The 13,710-nt window shown below is 45.7% G+C and overlaps 1 protein-coding gene across 1 annotated transcript; it reads left to right on the top strand.

The window, feature by feature from the left end:
• Positions 1-11,753: 11,753 nt before the first annotated feature.
• OLIG2 (oligodendrocyte transcription factor 2) lies at positions 11,754-13,710 on the top strand. Its single transcript, XM_039522344.1, has 2 exons — positions 11,754-11,815; positions 12,785-13,710. The coding sequence occupies exon 2, from the start codon at positions 12,822-12,824 to the stop codon at positions 13,698-13,700; it is 879 nt and encodes a 292-aa protein (XP_039378278.1). The 5' UTR covers positions 11,754-11,815; positions 12,785-12,821; the 3' UTR covers positions 13,701-13,710.

Raw genomic sequence — 13,710 nt, 5'->3', positions numbered from 1 at the left:
TACTCCATTAATGCAAGTCCCAAGATGACATGACAAGGCTACAGCCCCCCAAAATTTTGGATAAATTAAGAGAAATCTTGCCAAATATCAAATGTAGCCTTTCAATACCAAGGTTCTATTCATTATTTTTCATTCTTTATCATACATTATAGAACAGCTTGCTAGAAACTTCCAGCTCCTGTCAGTCAAGACATTGGAAGTAAAGTTTACAAATGAAATGATCACGACGAGCACATTATTAATTGTTGTTGTTATTGGAAAGATGGGTGTATATTAAAAGAAACACACAACCCCACTGAACAAGCTAAAAAGACATGGCATGGGGACTGGACACCATTCAGAACAGAAATAACAGAAACAAGCAGACCAAATGAAACAAATAGATTAATATATTATAAAGATGGCAACTCAAGGGATTTTTAAAGCAGCTTTTCATGACGTGTGGGAAGCAATTTGGAAATGTTCACTGGGAAAGGACAAAGCAATTGGCTGATGAAAACTTTGTGTCCAATGAGTGTGAATGTGAAAAATCACACACGCACACTAACGCCTCTTTCCCTCTATATTAATATTTTCAAACTTATTGAAACCTCATTAGTGTTGATCTTTAATGAGGTCCTTTAAAAGTGCTCAGTTAAAATGTAGCTATAAAATGGGAAAGGTGTAACGTATAATATGGACTAGTCACATACTGATAAAAGGGGACATTTAAGAGTGTGGTACAATTGTAACTAATCAGCCAAACAGGAAATTCAAAATTAAAGCTAAAACTGTAGGCCATGTCCTGCCCTCCATTACATGGGATAGACCCCTCTGAAAGCAATGGGGCTGCACTCGTGGAAATGAGGGTAGAATATGGCTTCCTGGGCCAAATTCACCCCTGGCTATAAACAGGTACAATTCCATTGACTTCAGTGAAATGACATGCAGCTTGCACCAGGGCTCAGTTTAGCCCTCTGTCCATAATTCCATCTATCCTAACTCACTCCGCTGTGTTCAGGTGACATAGGAATCTGAGACTAGCAAAATAGATTAAACACCCTGGGTGGGGTTTTCCAAAATACTCAGTATTAAAGTAAACAGGAGCACAGTTAAACCAAGCTGAGAACTTTAGAAAGCTCCACTCCCTATGGGCTATAAAACTAGGCACAAGTAGGTAAATTAAGGACTGAGTTTTAGCCCTAATTTTGTTTCCTTGCCTTTATCAGTTAGTTTACAACGCAATTGTAACAAGTACTTCATTGTGGGTATTTCTGTGAATTTCCTTAGTTTTTCTTCCAGTAATAAAGTTAATAGGAGTTGTGCACCCGGAGCACTTGCATGATGAAGCCTAATGAGAATTTCACATGTTATTTATTATTGCTATTGTTATAATTATTTATTATGTAAATTCCAGCAGCCCCAAGAGGCCCTACTCCAGTTCAGTGCTCAGTTGTGTTGGTTTCTAGCCAAACATAGCCTAGAACACAGTCCCTGCCCCAAAGAGTTTACAAACTAAATAATATGGACACAGATCTTACTTTAGTACATGAATTAACAGTGCCAATTGTGTTTCCTTACCTAATAGCCTCAGAAGACTCCTTCAGAATGGTTATAAGACATCCTACTGATGGTTAAATTAAAAATGCTTATGCAGCTATAAAGATGGATGTTGCACAGATCCTTCTTTTCACATAAAAGACCTGAGACAGACTGTGACCCCAATATTGAAAACACCCCGGGCCAGTTCTAAAACCCTTGAAGTCAATGGGAGTCTTTCCAGTAACTTCAATGGGCTTTGGATCATACATTCTGGGTGAAATCCTGGCCTTAGTGAAGTGGAGGCAAAATTCTCATTAACTTCAATGGGGCCAGGATTTCACCCTCTGAATGCAGGACTCCCACTGACTTCAGTAGCAGTGTTGTGCATAAAACACTCACAGGACTGTGCTCTATAGCCATTTCTGTCTCTGCCTGTGAATTTGCCCAAGATGCATCATCAGCAGGGAGCACTAGCACACATGTTAATAAAACTTAGAAAATGTTAATTGAAAGGAACTAGTTACCGTAAATTATTTCCCAAACTTTGCTTTTTAGCAGTATTTAAACCTTTTTTTTTTTAAAATTTATTTTATTATTTTTGCCTATGCAACTTTTTTTTTTTTTTATTTTTTTTTTTATAGGAGTGGTTGCAAAAAGTTATATATAATATATATATATTATATATTATGTAATATTATTAGTATGTATTTAACATACATATACATTACACATTCTCTTTCTCTTCTTGTCCCACCCCCCCCAAAAAAAAAACAAGACTGACAGATTCTGGACTAATCTTTTATTCCAAGTTTCAGACTGAATTGAATTTTAAAGCTTAGATAAAAGCGTATTCAAAACAATAGGTCAAATCTTCTTTGCCTTATGCACGTTCACTGTCCAATTGAAGTAAATGGCACTACTTTTACCAACTTCAGATCCATCCCAAAGAGAGTAAGGGGAGAAAAATACGGTCCAGGGTTTGCTGTTAAAGTGATGCAATAATCTATTTTGTTGAGGACATCAATGTAGTCAATGGTGTATTATAACTAGAGTGGATCAGAGGCTGACAACTCTGTTATGCAGCAACTTTTTAGATTAAAATGTGTTTTATTTCCACATTGGAATGAAATTACATCTTTCCTAATGTTTGTGTGGAAATGTAATTGTGCTGAAATGTCCATTTTCTGATTGAAACTTGAGTTTTTCAATTTGGGAAGAGAGGTGTAGAGCCTAGTGGTTAGGGGCCTATCCTAAGATAGGGGAGACCCAGATTCAGCCTGAATTGGGATGAAAAGCTTGCTCTAAATTAGGGACTTGACCCTGGGTCTCCTCCAGCCCCAGTTAGTGTCATAACCATTGGGCTACAGAGTGCAACTTCTCCCAAGACTTTCTCCAGGAAAATTTCATTTATTTGAAAATGTTCTAGGGAGCATTAACTATAAACAGAGCTATCTTTCTGTTTAAACAAGACAAAAAGATTGTTTGTTTTTCCTGCATCCTTTTACCCTAGAAAAACCAACAATATCAAGACAGGTTTTCCCCTGTTTTGTTGGAAGACTCCTTGGATGACACAAATGTGGACTGGGAGCTATGCCAGCCTTTCACTGTAGGGGTAGGTGTGCTGAGTCCTGGGCACAGAGAGTATTTCTATCAAACATTTGTGTTAAATAAATATTAACAAAAATAAACCATTGACTTAAACCATCAGAATAAAAACTTCTTCCCCACTCAGTCAACCAAGTTTCCCTTCCTTGGTATCACCAATGTCATAAATTTACTAATTCTTCAGTTGTAAAGTCTACATAATAAATTCAGGTCTTGTCTATCCAACCGGTTTAATGGGTTGAGCATGAGACAAGGAGCTAGCTTTTCCTGATATCTAGTACTGGCTCTAGCAAGGACATATGGTGTGAAATCAGGAAAAGCTAGCTCCTTGTCCCATGCTCAACCCATTAAACCGGTTTGACTCTCCAAAAATTCCAGAAAACCATTCACAGTTTTCCAGTCTTAAAATAACAACAGTCATAAAAAATAAACTCTTTAGGGCAGGGACTACAAGGCTACAGCACCCAGCATGACTTGTATTGTGATTAAGGCCTTCAAAGAGTTACCTTGATACATATATTAAATATTTAAAATTATAATCTAATGGCATTTCCAAGTGATATCACCATGAAAGCAATAATCTGATTCTTATTAGGCTACTCCCTTCATGACATTCCCTGAGTCTTCATTCTTGCCTTAGTTACCTACAGATCTGATCTAAAAAGATTAAATATTGGTAATAGGGCTATTGATTAATTGCAGTTAACTCATGTGATTAACTCAAAAAATTAATTGCAATTTAAAAAATTAATTGTGATTAATTGTACTGTTAAACAATAGAATACCAATTGAAATTTATTAAATATTTTGGATGTCTTTCTACATTTTCAGATATATTGATTTCTATTACAACGCCAAATACAAAGTGTACAGTGCTCACTTTATATTATTATTTTTATTATAAATATTTGCACTGTAAAATGATAAACAAAAGAAATAGTCTTTTTCAATTCACCTCATACAAGTACGGTAGTCCAATCTCGTTATCGTGAAAGTGTAACTTACAAATGTAGATTTTTTTCTTACATAACTGCATTCAAAAACAAAACAATGTAAAACTTTAGAGCCTACAAGTCCACTCAGTCCTACTTCTTGTTCAGCTAATTGCTAAGACAAACAAGTTTGTTTACATTTACAGGAGATACTGCTGACTGCTTCTTATTTACAGTGTCACCTGAAAGTGAGAACAGGCATTCACATGGCACTTTTATAGCCAGTATTGCAAAGTATTTACATGCCAGATATGCTAAACATTCATATGCCCCTTCATGCTTCAGCCACCATTCCAGAGGGCATGCTTCCAAGCTGATGATGCTTGTTGAAAAAAATAATGTGTTAATTAAAATTGTGACTGAACCCTTTGGCAGAGAATTGCATGTCTCCTGTTCTGTTTTACCCAAATTCTGATGTATATTTCATGTTATAGCAGTCTGGGATAATGACCCAGCACATATTTATTTTAAGAACACTTTCACAGAAGATTTGACAAAAGGCAAAGAAGGTATTAATGTGAGATTTCTAAGGATAGATACAGCACTTAACCCGAGGTTTAAGAATCTGACGTGCCTTCCAAAATCTGAGAGAGAGAGAGACGAGGTGTGGGAGCATGCTTTCAGATGTCTTAAAAGAGCAAGACCCCAATGCAGAAACTACAGAACCCAAACCACCAAAAAAGAAAATCAACCTTCTGCTGGTGGCATCTGAATCAGATGATGAAAATGAACATGCGTCGGTCCGCTCTGCTTTGGATTGTTATCAAGCAGAACCCATCATCAGCATGGACGCATGTCTTCTGGAGTAGTGCTTGAAGCATGAAGGGACATATGAATCTTTAGTGCATCTGGAACGTAAATATCTTGCGATGCCGACTACAACAGTGCCATGTGAATGCCTTTCTCACTTTCAGGTGACATTGTAAATAAGACGTGGGCAGCATTATCTCCTGCAAATTGTAACCAAACTTGTTTGTCTGAGCAATTGGCTGAAGTAAGACTGAGTGGACTTGTAGGTTCTAAAGTTTCACATTGTTTTATTTTTGAATGCAGTTATTTTTTTGTACATAATTCTACATTGTAAATTCAACTTTCATGATAAAGAGATTGCACTGCAGTACTTGTATTAGGTGAATTGATATATTCTATTTCTTTTGTTTTTATACTGCAAATATTTGTAATAAAAAATAAATATAAAGTGAGCACTGAACACTTTGTATTCTGTGTTGTAACTGAAATCAATATATTTGAAAATGTAGAAAACATCCAAAAATATTTAAATAAATGGTATTCTATTATTAACAGTGTGATTAATTGTGTGATTTTTTTAATTGAGCGATTAATAGCAATTAATTTATTTAATTGCTTGACAACCCTAATTGGGAAGTAATAAAGTATGCTCAATTCCACATTTTATTGTCAAAAACAACTTGGGGTGAATGGCTCCTCCAGAAACCCTTTCACTGACTTCAGTGGAACCACTCCAAGAAGGAGGAGTTTGCAATATCGGGCTCCATTGAACTAGAAGATAAATTAGTCAGTTACATTTCTAGAGTGCCAGTCTTGCTCCCAAGGAAAATTATGTGAATTTTGCCATCAGCTTCAGTGAGAACTGGACTGAACAGGGTAGATTATATGAATTGGTTAACAGAAAAACACAAAACACACAGTAGTTTCCTGCATGTTTTATTTGCCACAAAGTAAAAGCAAATTGAAAGTAGCAGAGAATATTTCACCAGTGGGGAATCAGATACAATCTTCTTATTCCTTATAGCATTAGATGACCTCCTTCAGTTTGGCTAAACTCTGCTTTTTCCAACAAACCTGTCCCACAACTGGAGCGCTATGAAATTATTTGTTCTCACATAGGAGTTCAAATGCCAGTGGAAAAAACATCGCTCCTACACTTTACAGAACTCCAGGAAAATGTTCCAACAGTTTGCAGTGCTGACAGCGTTTTCTAACCAAAGGCGAGGTATTCCTGCGGCTGCACCATTAGGTTTTCCAGAATAATGTGTTCAATCCCCACCACTCATTCCTCCTTAGATCTTTCTCGATGCGCGGGGAAGAAACACTGTTTTCTATTTCTGTCAGTTAAGATGAAAATCGGATTTTGGCTTTCTGGGTTTTTGTAGGCTTTGCATTTGGGGGGAATGACTGCTGATACTGAGGGTTGTCTGAGCCCCACAAAATTGTTCTCCGCATAGATCGTTTAATTGTTCAAGGCTTAGTGAATCGTAGCATGTATTTGCACTTTTCCTAGACAGTGAAACGATACTGCAGTGAAATGATACTTCATCGATTGTGAAAGTGAAATGTCCTCAGTATTCTTGACAGAGACCGTCCTAATTCGCCAGGAAGCTGCACCGGGGTATTTTGAACAGTTTTCTGTTTCTGACAGCCAGCGCGTGGATTGGCGGGGAATTTGTTTCTCTCGCTGCAAATCTGTCCTGTTCCAGGACAGCGGAGTCCTTCTATTTTCAGCCCGCAGATCCGAGTCCGAAATCGAATCCTTTCCTGTTTTACATTCCGGGAGATTGTGTATGAACTGATTGCGCGGGACAGTCCAACAGCACCGCTTTAGAAAGCAGTTGGCGTTAGACACTCTCGCTGCGGGTGCCTGGTTTCTGCCGCAATCCCTCCAAGCGCAGCAATGTTCCCGTGGCTTGAGAACTCCCTGCGAGCGGTTCGAAGGGAAGGCTGCGGCCCAGCGTGGATGCAGCAATTCGGATCGGTGTGCCGGATATTTTACAAAGCACATTAGACCTGTATGCTCGGAACCGACCTAGTAAAAGGTCCAGCAAACGATTGGGCACCCCGGCTTCCCATTATTTGACGGCCGATCTTTTCCCACACACAGAACAAGACACAGCTGGGTGGGGACGGGGGGGGGCTCACAAAACTCACGCGCTGGAGGCGCTACACTCTAGCTCCATTGAATCCACTGGGTAGGGGAGCTGGGCTGCAGGTGCGCATCAGCTCTGCTGGTCGCCACTAAAACTTCCTTCTCGCGGGCAGTCGGCGTCTCTGCCTGGAGCTCGGCGCTTAGGCCTCACGCGGGGCGAGTTCTCCCCTCAGCAGCAGCCCCGGGGTCGTTTATCCTGCTTCTCTCAACCTCCCGCTTGGCCCGAGCAGCCGGTGCTCTCAGCCCAGCGCGGGCAGGTCCCCAGAGAAATGTTTGCCAAAAGGTAACACTCCAGAGAAGCCGGGGGGTACTCAGCGCCTCTCGGCCGGCCTCCTTTGTCTACACTGATCTCAACCTGCTAAGAAGCCCACGTGGCAAACCCTGCGAACTGAGGGACCTCGCCAAAGTAACATTAAGGGTGGGATTCACTAATTTAGCACCGCTCCCCTACTTGTGATCTGCATGCAGCAGCTTCGGGCTGCGATGGGTTTTGCCCTGAGGATTGTTTGCAACAGAAATAGTAAAATGACAGCTGATGATGTGAGTGGGAGCAAATCGGGAGCTAGACTGCAGGGACAAGCCTTTGGCCCTTGCCTGCAGCAGCGGGGAGTTTGGTTCCCAAGTTACAAGCCTTCTAGCCGCACTAAAGGGGCTCTCTTCCGATTGGGAGTTTAACTCATAAAAAGACAAAGCCAACGCGTAGATCACGCGTAAAACCCGAATCCCTGCAAGCCCCGCCGAATCATTAAGACATTTTCACTGAACATTTAAGGTCTAGGGTGGGGTGAACTCTCCCTCAAACGTGGCAACACCACGCTGGGAGAGAATTCCGAGTCCCTCCCAAACTGCCGTGGCTCTCCAAAGAAACCATCCAGGTCACCCCATCAACCCGTTCTTCAACGTGTTAATTACAAATAATGCAACCCGACACTGTCCGTTTGTCAGACATAGTGTGGTACCATTCGTTCATCAAAGGATTTTTAGATCACCTCGACAGAGATCTACACAGCGGTACAATTCAGAATACAAAGATATCTGTACAGCGCCTAGCACAACGGGGTCCTCCTGGTCCATTGCAAATAATAATAATTCATAGTGATAGGAACTGGGGGGTTAACTGATCATTTTGTGTACGATGTACACCTGCTCTGTTGTATGTGGACTAGATCTTTGCTGAGGGAAAATTCTCAATGGGAATCAGTGGGGATTTTGGCTGAGGGTGAAGTGCGGGATCGAGACTGCACAGCCAATTTTAAAACCACGGCATAATACAGGAAGAAGAAAAGGAGTCTGAGAAAAGCCAGGTGCTGAAGTGTTGGGATATGAAAGCTCAAACCGGAAAGTTACCGGATATTGTTTTTTCCAGCTTCAAAAATCAGCCTTCGGAAACATGTTACCTAAGGTTCTAAGTGTATTTTAAAGACCTGCGTCATTCCGCTGGTGCTCCACCGCCTGAAACGAAATATTGGTGTCACGTTCTGCATCGATTGGGTTTGTGCCATCTCTCCTGCTCGAGTGTAATAGCCTCCACAACGCTGGCTCAGTGGCACAAGCCAAAAAACACATTAGGCTCAATAATCTTGTGTTTGCGGGTTACAAAAAAAGCTGCACAGGCTCCAGGATTATTGCCATTGACACAAAAATTGATAATAGAAGGTATGTTTTCGTGTGTCACCCACTGCCCCATCACTGGCGCTTGGCGTCATGGCCTGTCCCGGGCGAATTGCCATTTCTTTTTCCAACGTGAATCTTTCCTTGCCACCTTTTCCAAACACACACACACAAACCCTCCCGCCCACACACTGCGAGCCCCACAAGCGCATTCGCAGCCCAGGGAATGGCACGCACGCGTTCGGAGTCACACCGATAACAACGCACTGGGAGTGACTTTCATCCTGCCTCAATCAAACGGGCCAATCGCTTGTCTCCGGTTCATAGCAGCCAACTTGAGGCTGCAGTTTGACCCGCTTCTCCGGCGCAAATAGCAAACGGAGCAAAGCCCCCTCCTGAAGCTGCAGCGTGGACTCACGTTGCTTTGTACAGAGAACCCCCACTAAAAAGTTTGGGCTGCTTCTGGAGACTGAAAACTTATTGCACGTCATTTCAAGATGAGTGTTAAGTAAACGCTTTAGAGACCGAAAGGGAAGAAGGGAGTTAAAAGAGAAGGACTAAAAGGGAGAAGAGAAAGGGAAAGAAGGAAGCAGGACTTTTTTTCGAACCCTAAATTACATATTTCACCAGGGCAGTAACCAGCTCATCGGGGCAAAGTTTGGGAGAAGTTCTGGAGTTTTTATACGGGAGCCACTAGATGGCAGGTGTTGATATTAAACCCGGATTAGTGGAAAATGTAATTAGTTTGGGTTACCCAGGCTTATCTACTAGAGCCGGCAACCTAAAATCCGCCTAGGACGTGTCCCGTTATATCGACAAATTCATTAATGAATATATCCAGTATTCAAGCAGCGTTCAGAGACTGAAAGGGACAAGGAATAGAATGAGTCTTTCATATCTTCCCCGGAAGACACAGACTTCAAGTTGGCTGCATCTCCTGTGTCACTGGGGATCGGATCCAGCCGTTATGTGAATCTAGACTGAAAAATACTTGGAAAACCTCTGGTCTGCAGTGCCCTTCCCCAGTGTTGCTCATTCTGTCTCTGGCTACCCGCTTGCCAGGGTCTGCCCGACGGTGAAATGCTACTTGGCTGAATAGATTTGACTAGATGTTGCCCTGTTTGATGGGACTCTAACAATACGCGTAATCCAGTGGTCCGGCAAAGAGCAGGGCAGGGTTGTTGTTGCTGATTAATTTAATTACTTTCTCATCCTGAAATGCAACGTTTGCATATTTGTCCAGCCTTCCCTACCGCGGCTGCCCTGCGGAGCTCAGCGCGACCCCCCCTCTCTCCTCCTGCCCCGCCTGGCCAGTGCCCCCTCTCCTTCCCCCATGTCCTCACTGGCAGAGACACAGGCACACTGACGCGTTCGCGCGCCGCACTGGCTGGTGTCGCACCCAACAATCATGCCCCTAAACCTATGCACACAGCCCCCACCCCCAGGCCAGTTCAGACACGTCTCCCCCCCCAGCACCCCGCAGCCTGACGTGCTCTCCGCGCCGGGTAATGCCATCACACCCAAACCCCCAGCAGCAAACTCCCAGACGCCTGCCCACTCCCTCTGCTACAAACCCGGCACCAGGCACACTCCTGGGACGCACGCAGCAGATACAGACCCAGCGAGCCGGACAGACAGGCGGCGAGGCAGGGGCTCCCTGCGACAGATTTTGCTAATTGAACTGTTATGGATCATCCTCATAACCGTTAAGAAACACATTTCCACGCTTCACTTCTTAACGTTTTAAAGACACATTTAACGGATGACTGAGGCTTGCCGAGCCAGCTGGGAAACACCCGGGTATAAAAATAATACAACAAAGGCAGCAAGGCTGTGGGGAAGGAGAGGACAAGGATATATACAAACGAGAGGCAAAGCTAAACCCAGGAATTAAACTCATGCAAAGGAAGGGCCGGCCTCTAGATGTGAAGAAACACCAGACATTACTTGATAGGCGCTGAGAGAGGTGCAAAAGCCAGCATTATTTCCAAAGGTTATTTTTTTTCTAAAGATGTCAGGTGCACAGAAATTATTAAAGTTTCTAGTTAGGAAGCAGAGCTCCCTCGCTTCCCAAACTGTGTCATTACTTAAAAGAAGTGTTCGGTTTTGAGGAGGCGCTATCTTGAAATGATATTGTGGGCATGTTATTTTAAGAGAGAGCTAACAAAAATACCCTGTAAATAAGGATAGGTGCATTTTTAGGGCAACACAAAAGCCTTATCGTGGCAAAGGGTTGCTCTTATGAGCGGGGTTTTAAAGGAGGAACTATTTTAAAACAGAAATATCGGACTCTGTTGAGCTATTGACGTGGTGACTCCTGCTAACTTCGCTGTCCGATCGCAGGGTTTTAGTCACATCTGTTCCCTTGTACACCCTTTGACACAAAAACTTTTCTTTTTCTGTACTGAAGTACGCGAAGAAAAGACTAAATCACCTTTCCTTCGTCAGCCATTCCCCCGAGGAGTGCGGAGCGGGGGTTGTTAAGAAAGGTTTTAGATTTCTATGAATTCCCCCCTGCACTATGTCTTTCATTGCCCTGAAATATGTGTGTCCGGGGTGCAGTGGGAGATTGCCCGGACCAGAGATAAGTGGTTAAGTAAGTGTGGGAAGGGTTGCATTGTGCCTGGTGAGTGTTTACATTGGGAGGGGGGGTAGGAGAGAAATACCGATGTGTTTGTGAAACCTATTAAAACTCTCAAGCCGCAGAGCCCGGTGGAGTGCTTCAGGAGTTTAGGGCCATTCCTTTCAAAATGTTATTGTTATGCTGGGACTAAGGTTTGTTTGGTCTATTTTTCCCCCCAACAGCTGTTCCTAACGCTGGCATTGTTACATTTTATTATAGATTTGACAAAGGTCTTTCTCTTTCTCCCTCCTGTCTCTCTGGGTCTCTCCTCCTAGCAAACGCCATTGGCTGGCGCTGCAAAGGAGCGTGTCTTAGTCAGTTTCATTGAGCGGAATTAGCCGGAATGACATCAGTTTCCCAGCCCCCTGGCAGCACTTTGCTTATTGGTGCAGCGGCTCCTCCAGGACAATAACATTGTTCTTACCCGGCGCTGCTTGCCGATGTGCCTATAAAAACACCATCGAGTCGCCAAAAGGTGCTTATTATTATTGTGATCTGTGACAACCACCAGCGGCGCTGGAGCGGGTCCGGCCTGCCAAAGGGATCGCTCTGCAAACAGTAAGTTCCCAAACAAATTCACTGCCGGGCTCCTGTGGGGCAGCGGTAGCTAACTTTATAAGGGAGGCGTCCGACAGCCTCCACGGTAGCCCTCACCCACTATCCCCAGATAAATAAATGGGGATGGACAGACACCGCCCCCCCACCCCACCCCACCGGGAACTGTGTGCCCTGCCGGTTCTGTCTCCGATTCTCACCGCTTTGGGCTCCTCGCGGGCGCCGAGGTGACAGATGCGGGGGAAGACTGGGGGAGGAGGGAGTTTAAGTGTCTAAACAAATACTAACCTGGTTAGAAAGGTCTCCCCGGGAAAATGATTCATTTTCCCTCAGTCGTCCCCGAATTCCCCCCGCCCCCATCACGACTCCAGTCACTTAATCAGGATTCCGCCTCCTTTTGTAGCGGTTTGTCCCGTTCTGGGGCGTCATGTGTGACCCTTCGGAAAGCAGTCGTGCAAGATTTATCTATTAAAAGATCTCGCTGTTTGGCGGGGTGAGGAGCAGGGTGGCGATCCAGGGTTTTGCGGGCGGATGGTGGGGAGTAACTGGAAGGTATCCCGGGGACAATTCTCCAGTGAGCATCCTGGCGCGGGAGGTGGGGCAAGGGGGCCGGGGGAGGAGGCGAAGCAAGGCTGGGAAGTATCCTGGGAGACAGGGTGTAACGACGCGTTTGCTTCTGGCGCGGGAGTTGGAAAGTAGCCCGGGAGACTATATCGGATTTGGGAGTTCGTTGCTGCTGAACTTGGGAGGGAGGGAGAGGGGAACGGAGGGTCTCGGATCCTGCTGGGAAGGTCGCCCATGAAGGATCTCGCAGACACGGCCGTGAATTGGGAGGAAGAGGCTGAGCAGTGGCCTGGGGTGACTGGGAGCTGGGAGCTGCCTGGAGCATTAGCTAAGTGACGTTGAGGCTGCCGCGCAGTTTCTTGTCCCGTTGATTTAGGGTCGCTCTCTGATTTCTCCTCCTCCTCTCAGGCAGCCTGGTGCGCGGCGCTCTCCCCTCGCCGGGGACATGGACTCCGACGCTAGCCTGGTATCCAGCAGACCTTCCTCTCCGGAGCCCGATGACCTCTTCCTCTCTGCCAGGAATAAAGGCAGCAGCGGGGGCTTCTCGGGAGGCACAGTGTCCAGCTCCACCCAGAGCGACTCCCCTCCGGAGCTGAGCGCCGAGCTGCGCAGCGCCATGAGCGCGGCCGGGGTGGTGGTGGTGGACAAGCTGGGCTTCAAGTCTTCCTCGTCCTCCTCCTCGTCCTCCTCTTCCTCCTCCTCCAAGAAGGACAAGAAGCAGATGACGGAGCCCGAGCTGCAGCAGCTGCGGCTGAAGATCAACAGCCGGGAGCGCAAGCGGATGCACGACCTGAACATCGCCATGGACGGGCTGCGGGAGGTGATGCCCTACGCGCACGGGCCCTCGGTGCGCAAGCTCTCCAAGATCGCCACGCTGCTGCTGGCGCGCAACTACATCCTCATGCTCACCAACTCGCTGGAGGAGATGAAGCGCCTGGTCAGCGAGATCTACGGCGGCCATCACGCCGGCTTCCACCCCTCCGCCTGCCCGGGGGGCATGGCCGCCCACTCCGCCCCGCTGCCGGGGCACCCCGGGCATCCCGCCTCCCACCCCGTGCACCACCCCATCCTGCCACCCGCTGCCGTCTCCAGCGCCTCCTTGCCCGGATCCGGCCTCTCCGCAGTCAGCTCCATCCGACCCCCGCATGGGCTCCTCAAGTCGCCTTCGGCCGCCGCCGCCTCGGCCCCACTGGGCAGCAGCTTCCAGCACTGGGGAGGGATGCCCTGCCCGTGCAGCATGTGCCAGGTGCCCGCACCGCCTCACCACCACGTCTCCAGCATGAGCACAGCCAGCCTGCCCAGATTAACCACCGACACCAAATGAACCCCCGGGG

Source organism: Mauremys reevesii, linkage group 1 (genome assembly GCF_016161935.1).
Source record: "Mauremys reevesii isolate NIE-2019 linkage group 1, ASM1616193v1, whole genome shotgun sequence".
NCBI classification, from domain to species: domain Eukaryota; kingdom Metazoa; phylum Chordata; order Testudines; family Geoemydidae; genus Mauremys; species Mauremys reevesii.
This window is presented reverse-complemented; position numbering and strand designations above follow the sequence as displayed.

What these genes read in the sequence shown, in the direction of transcription:
- OLIG2 (XM_039522344.1), top strand. Translation starts at nt 12,822, where the DNA reads ATGGACTCCGACGCTAGCCTGGTATCCAGCAGACCTTCCTCTCCGGAG.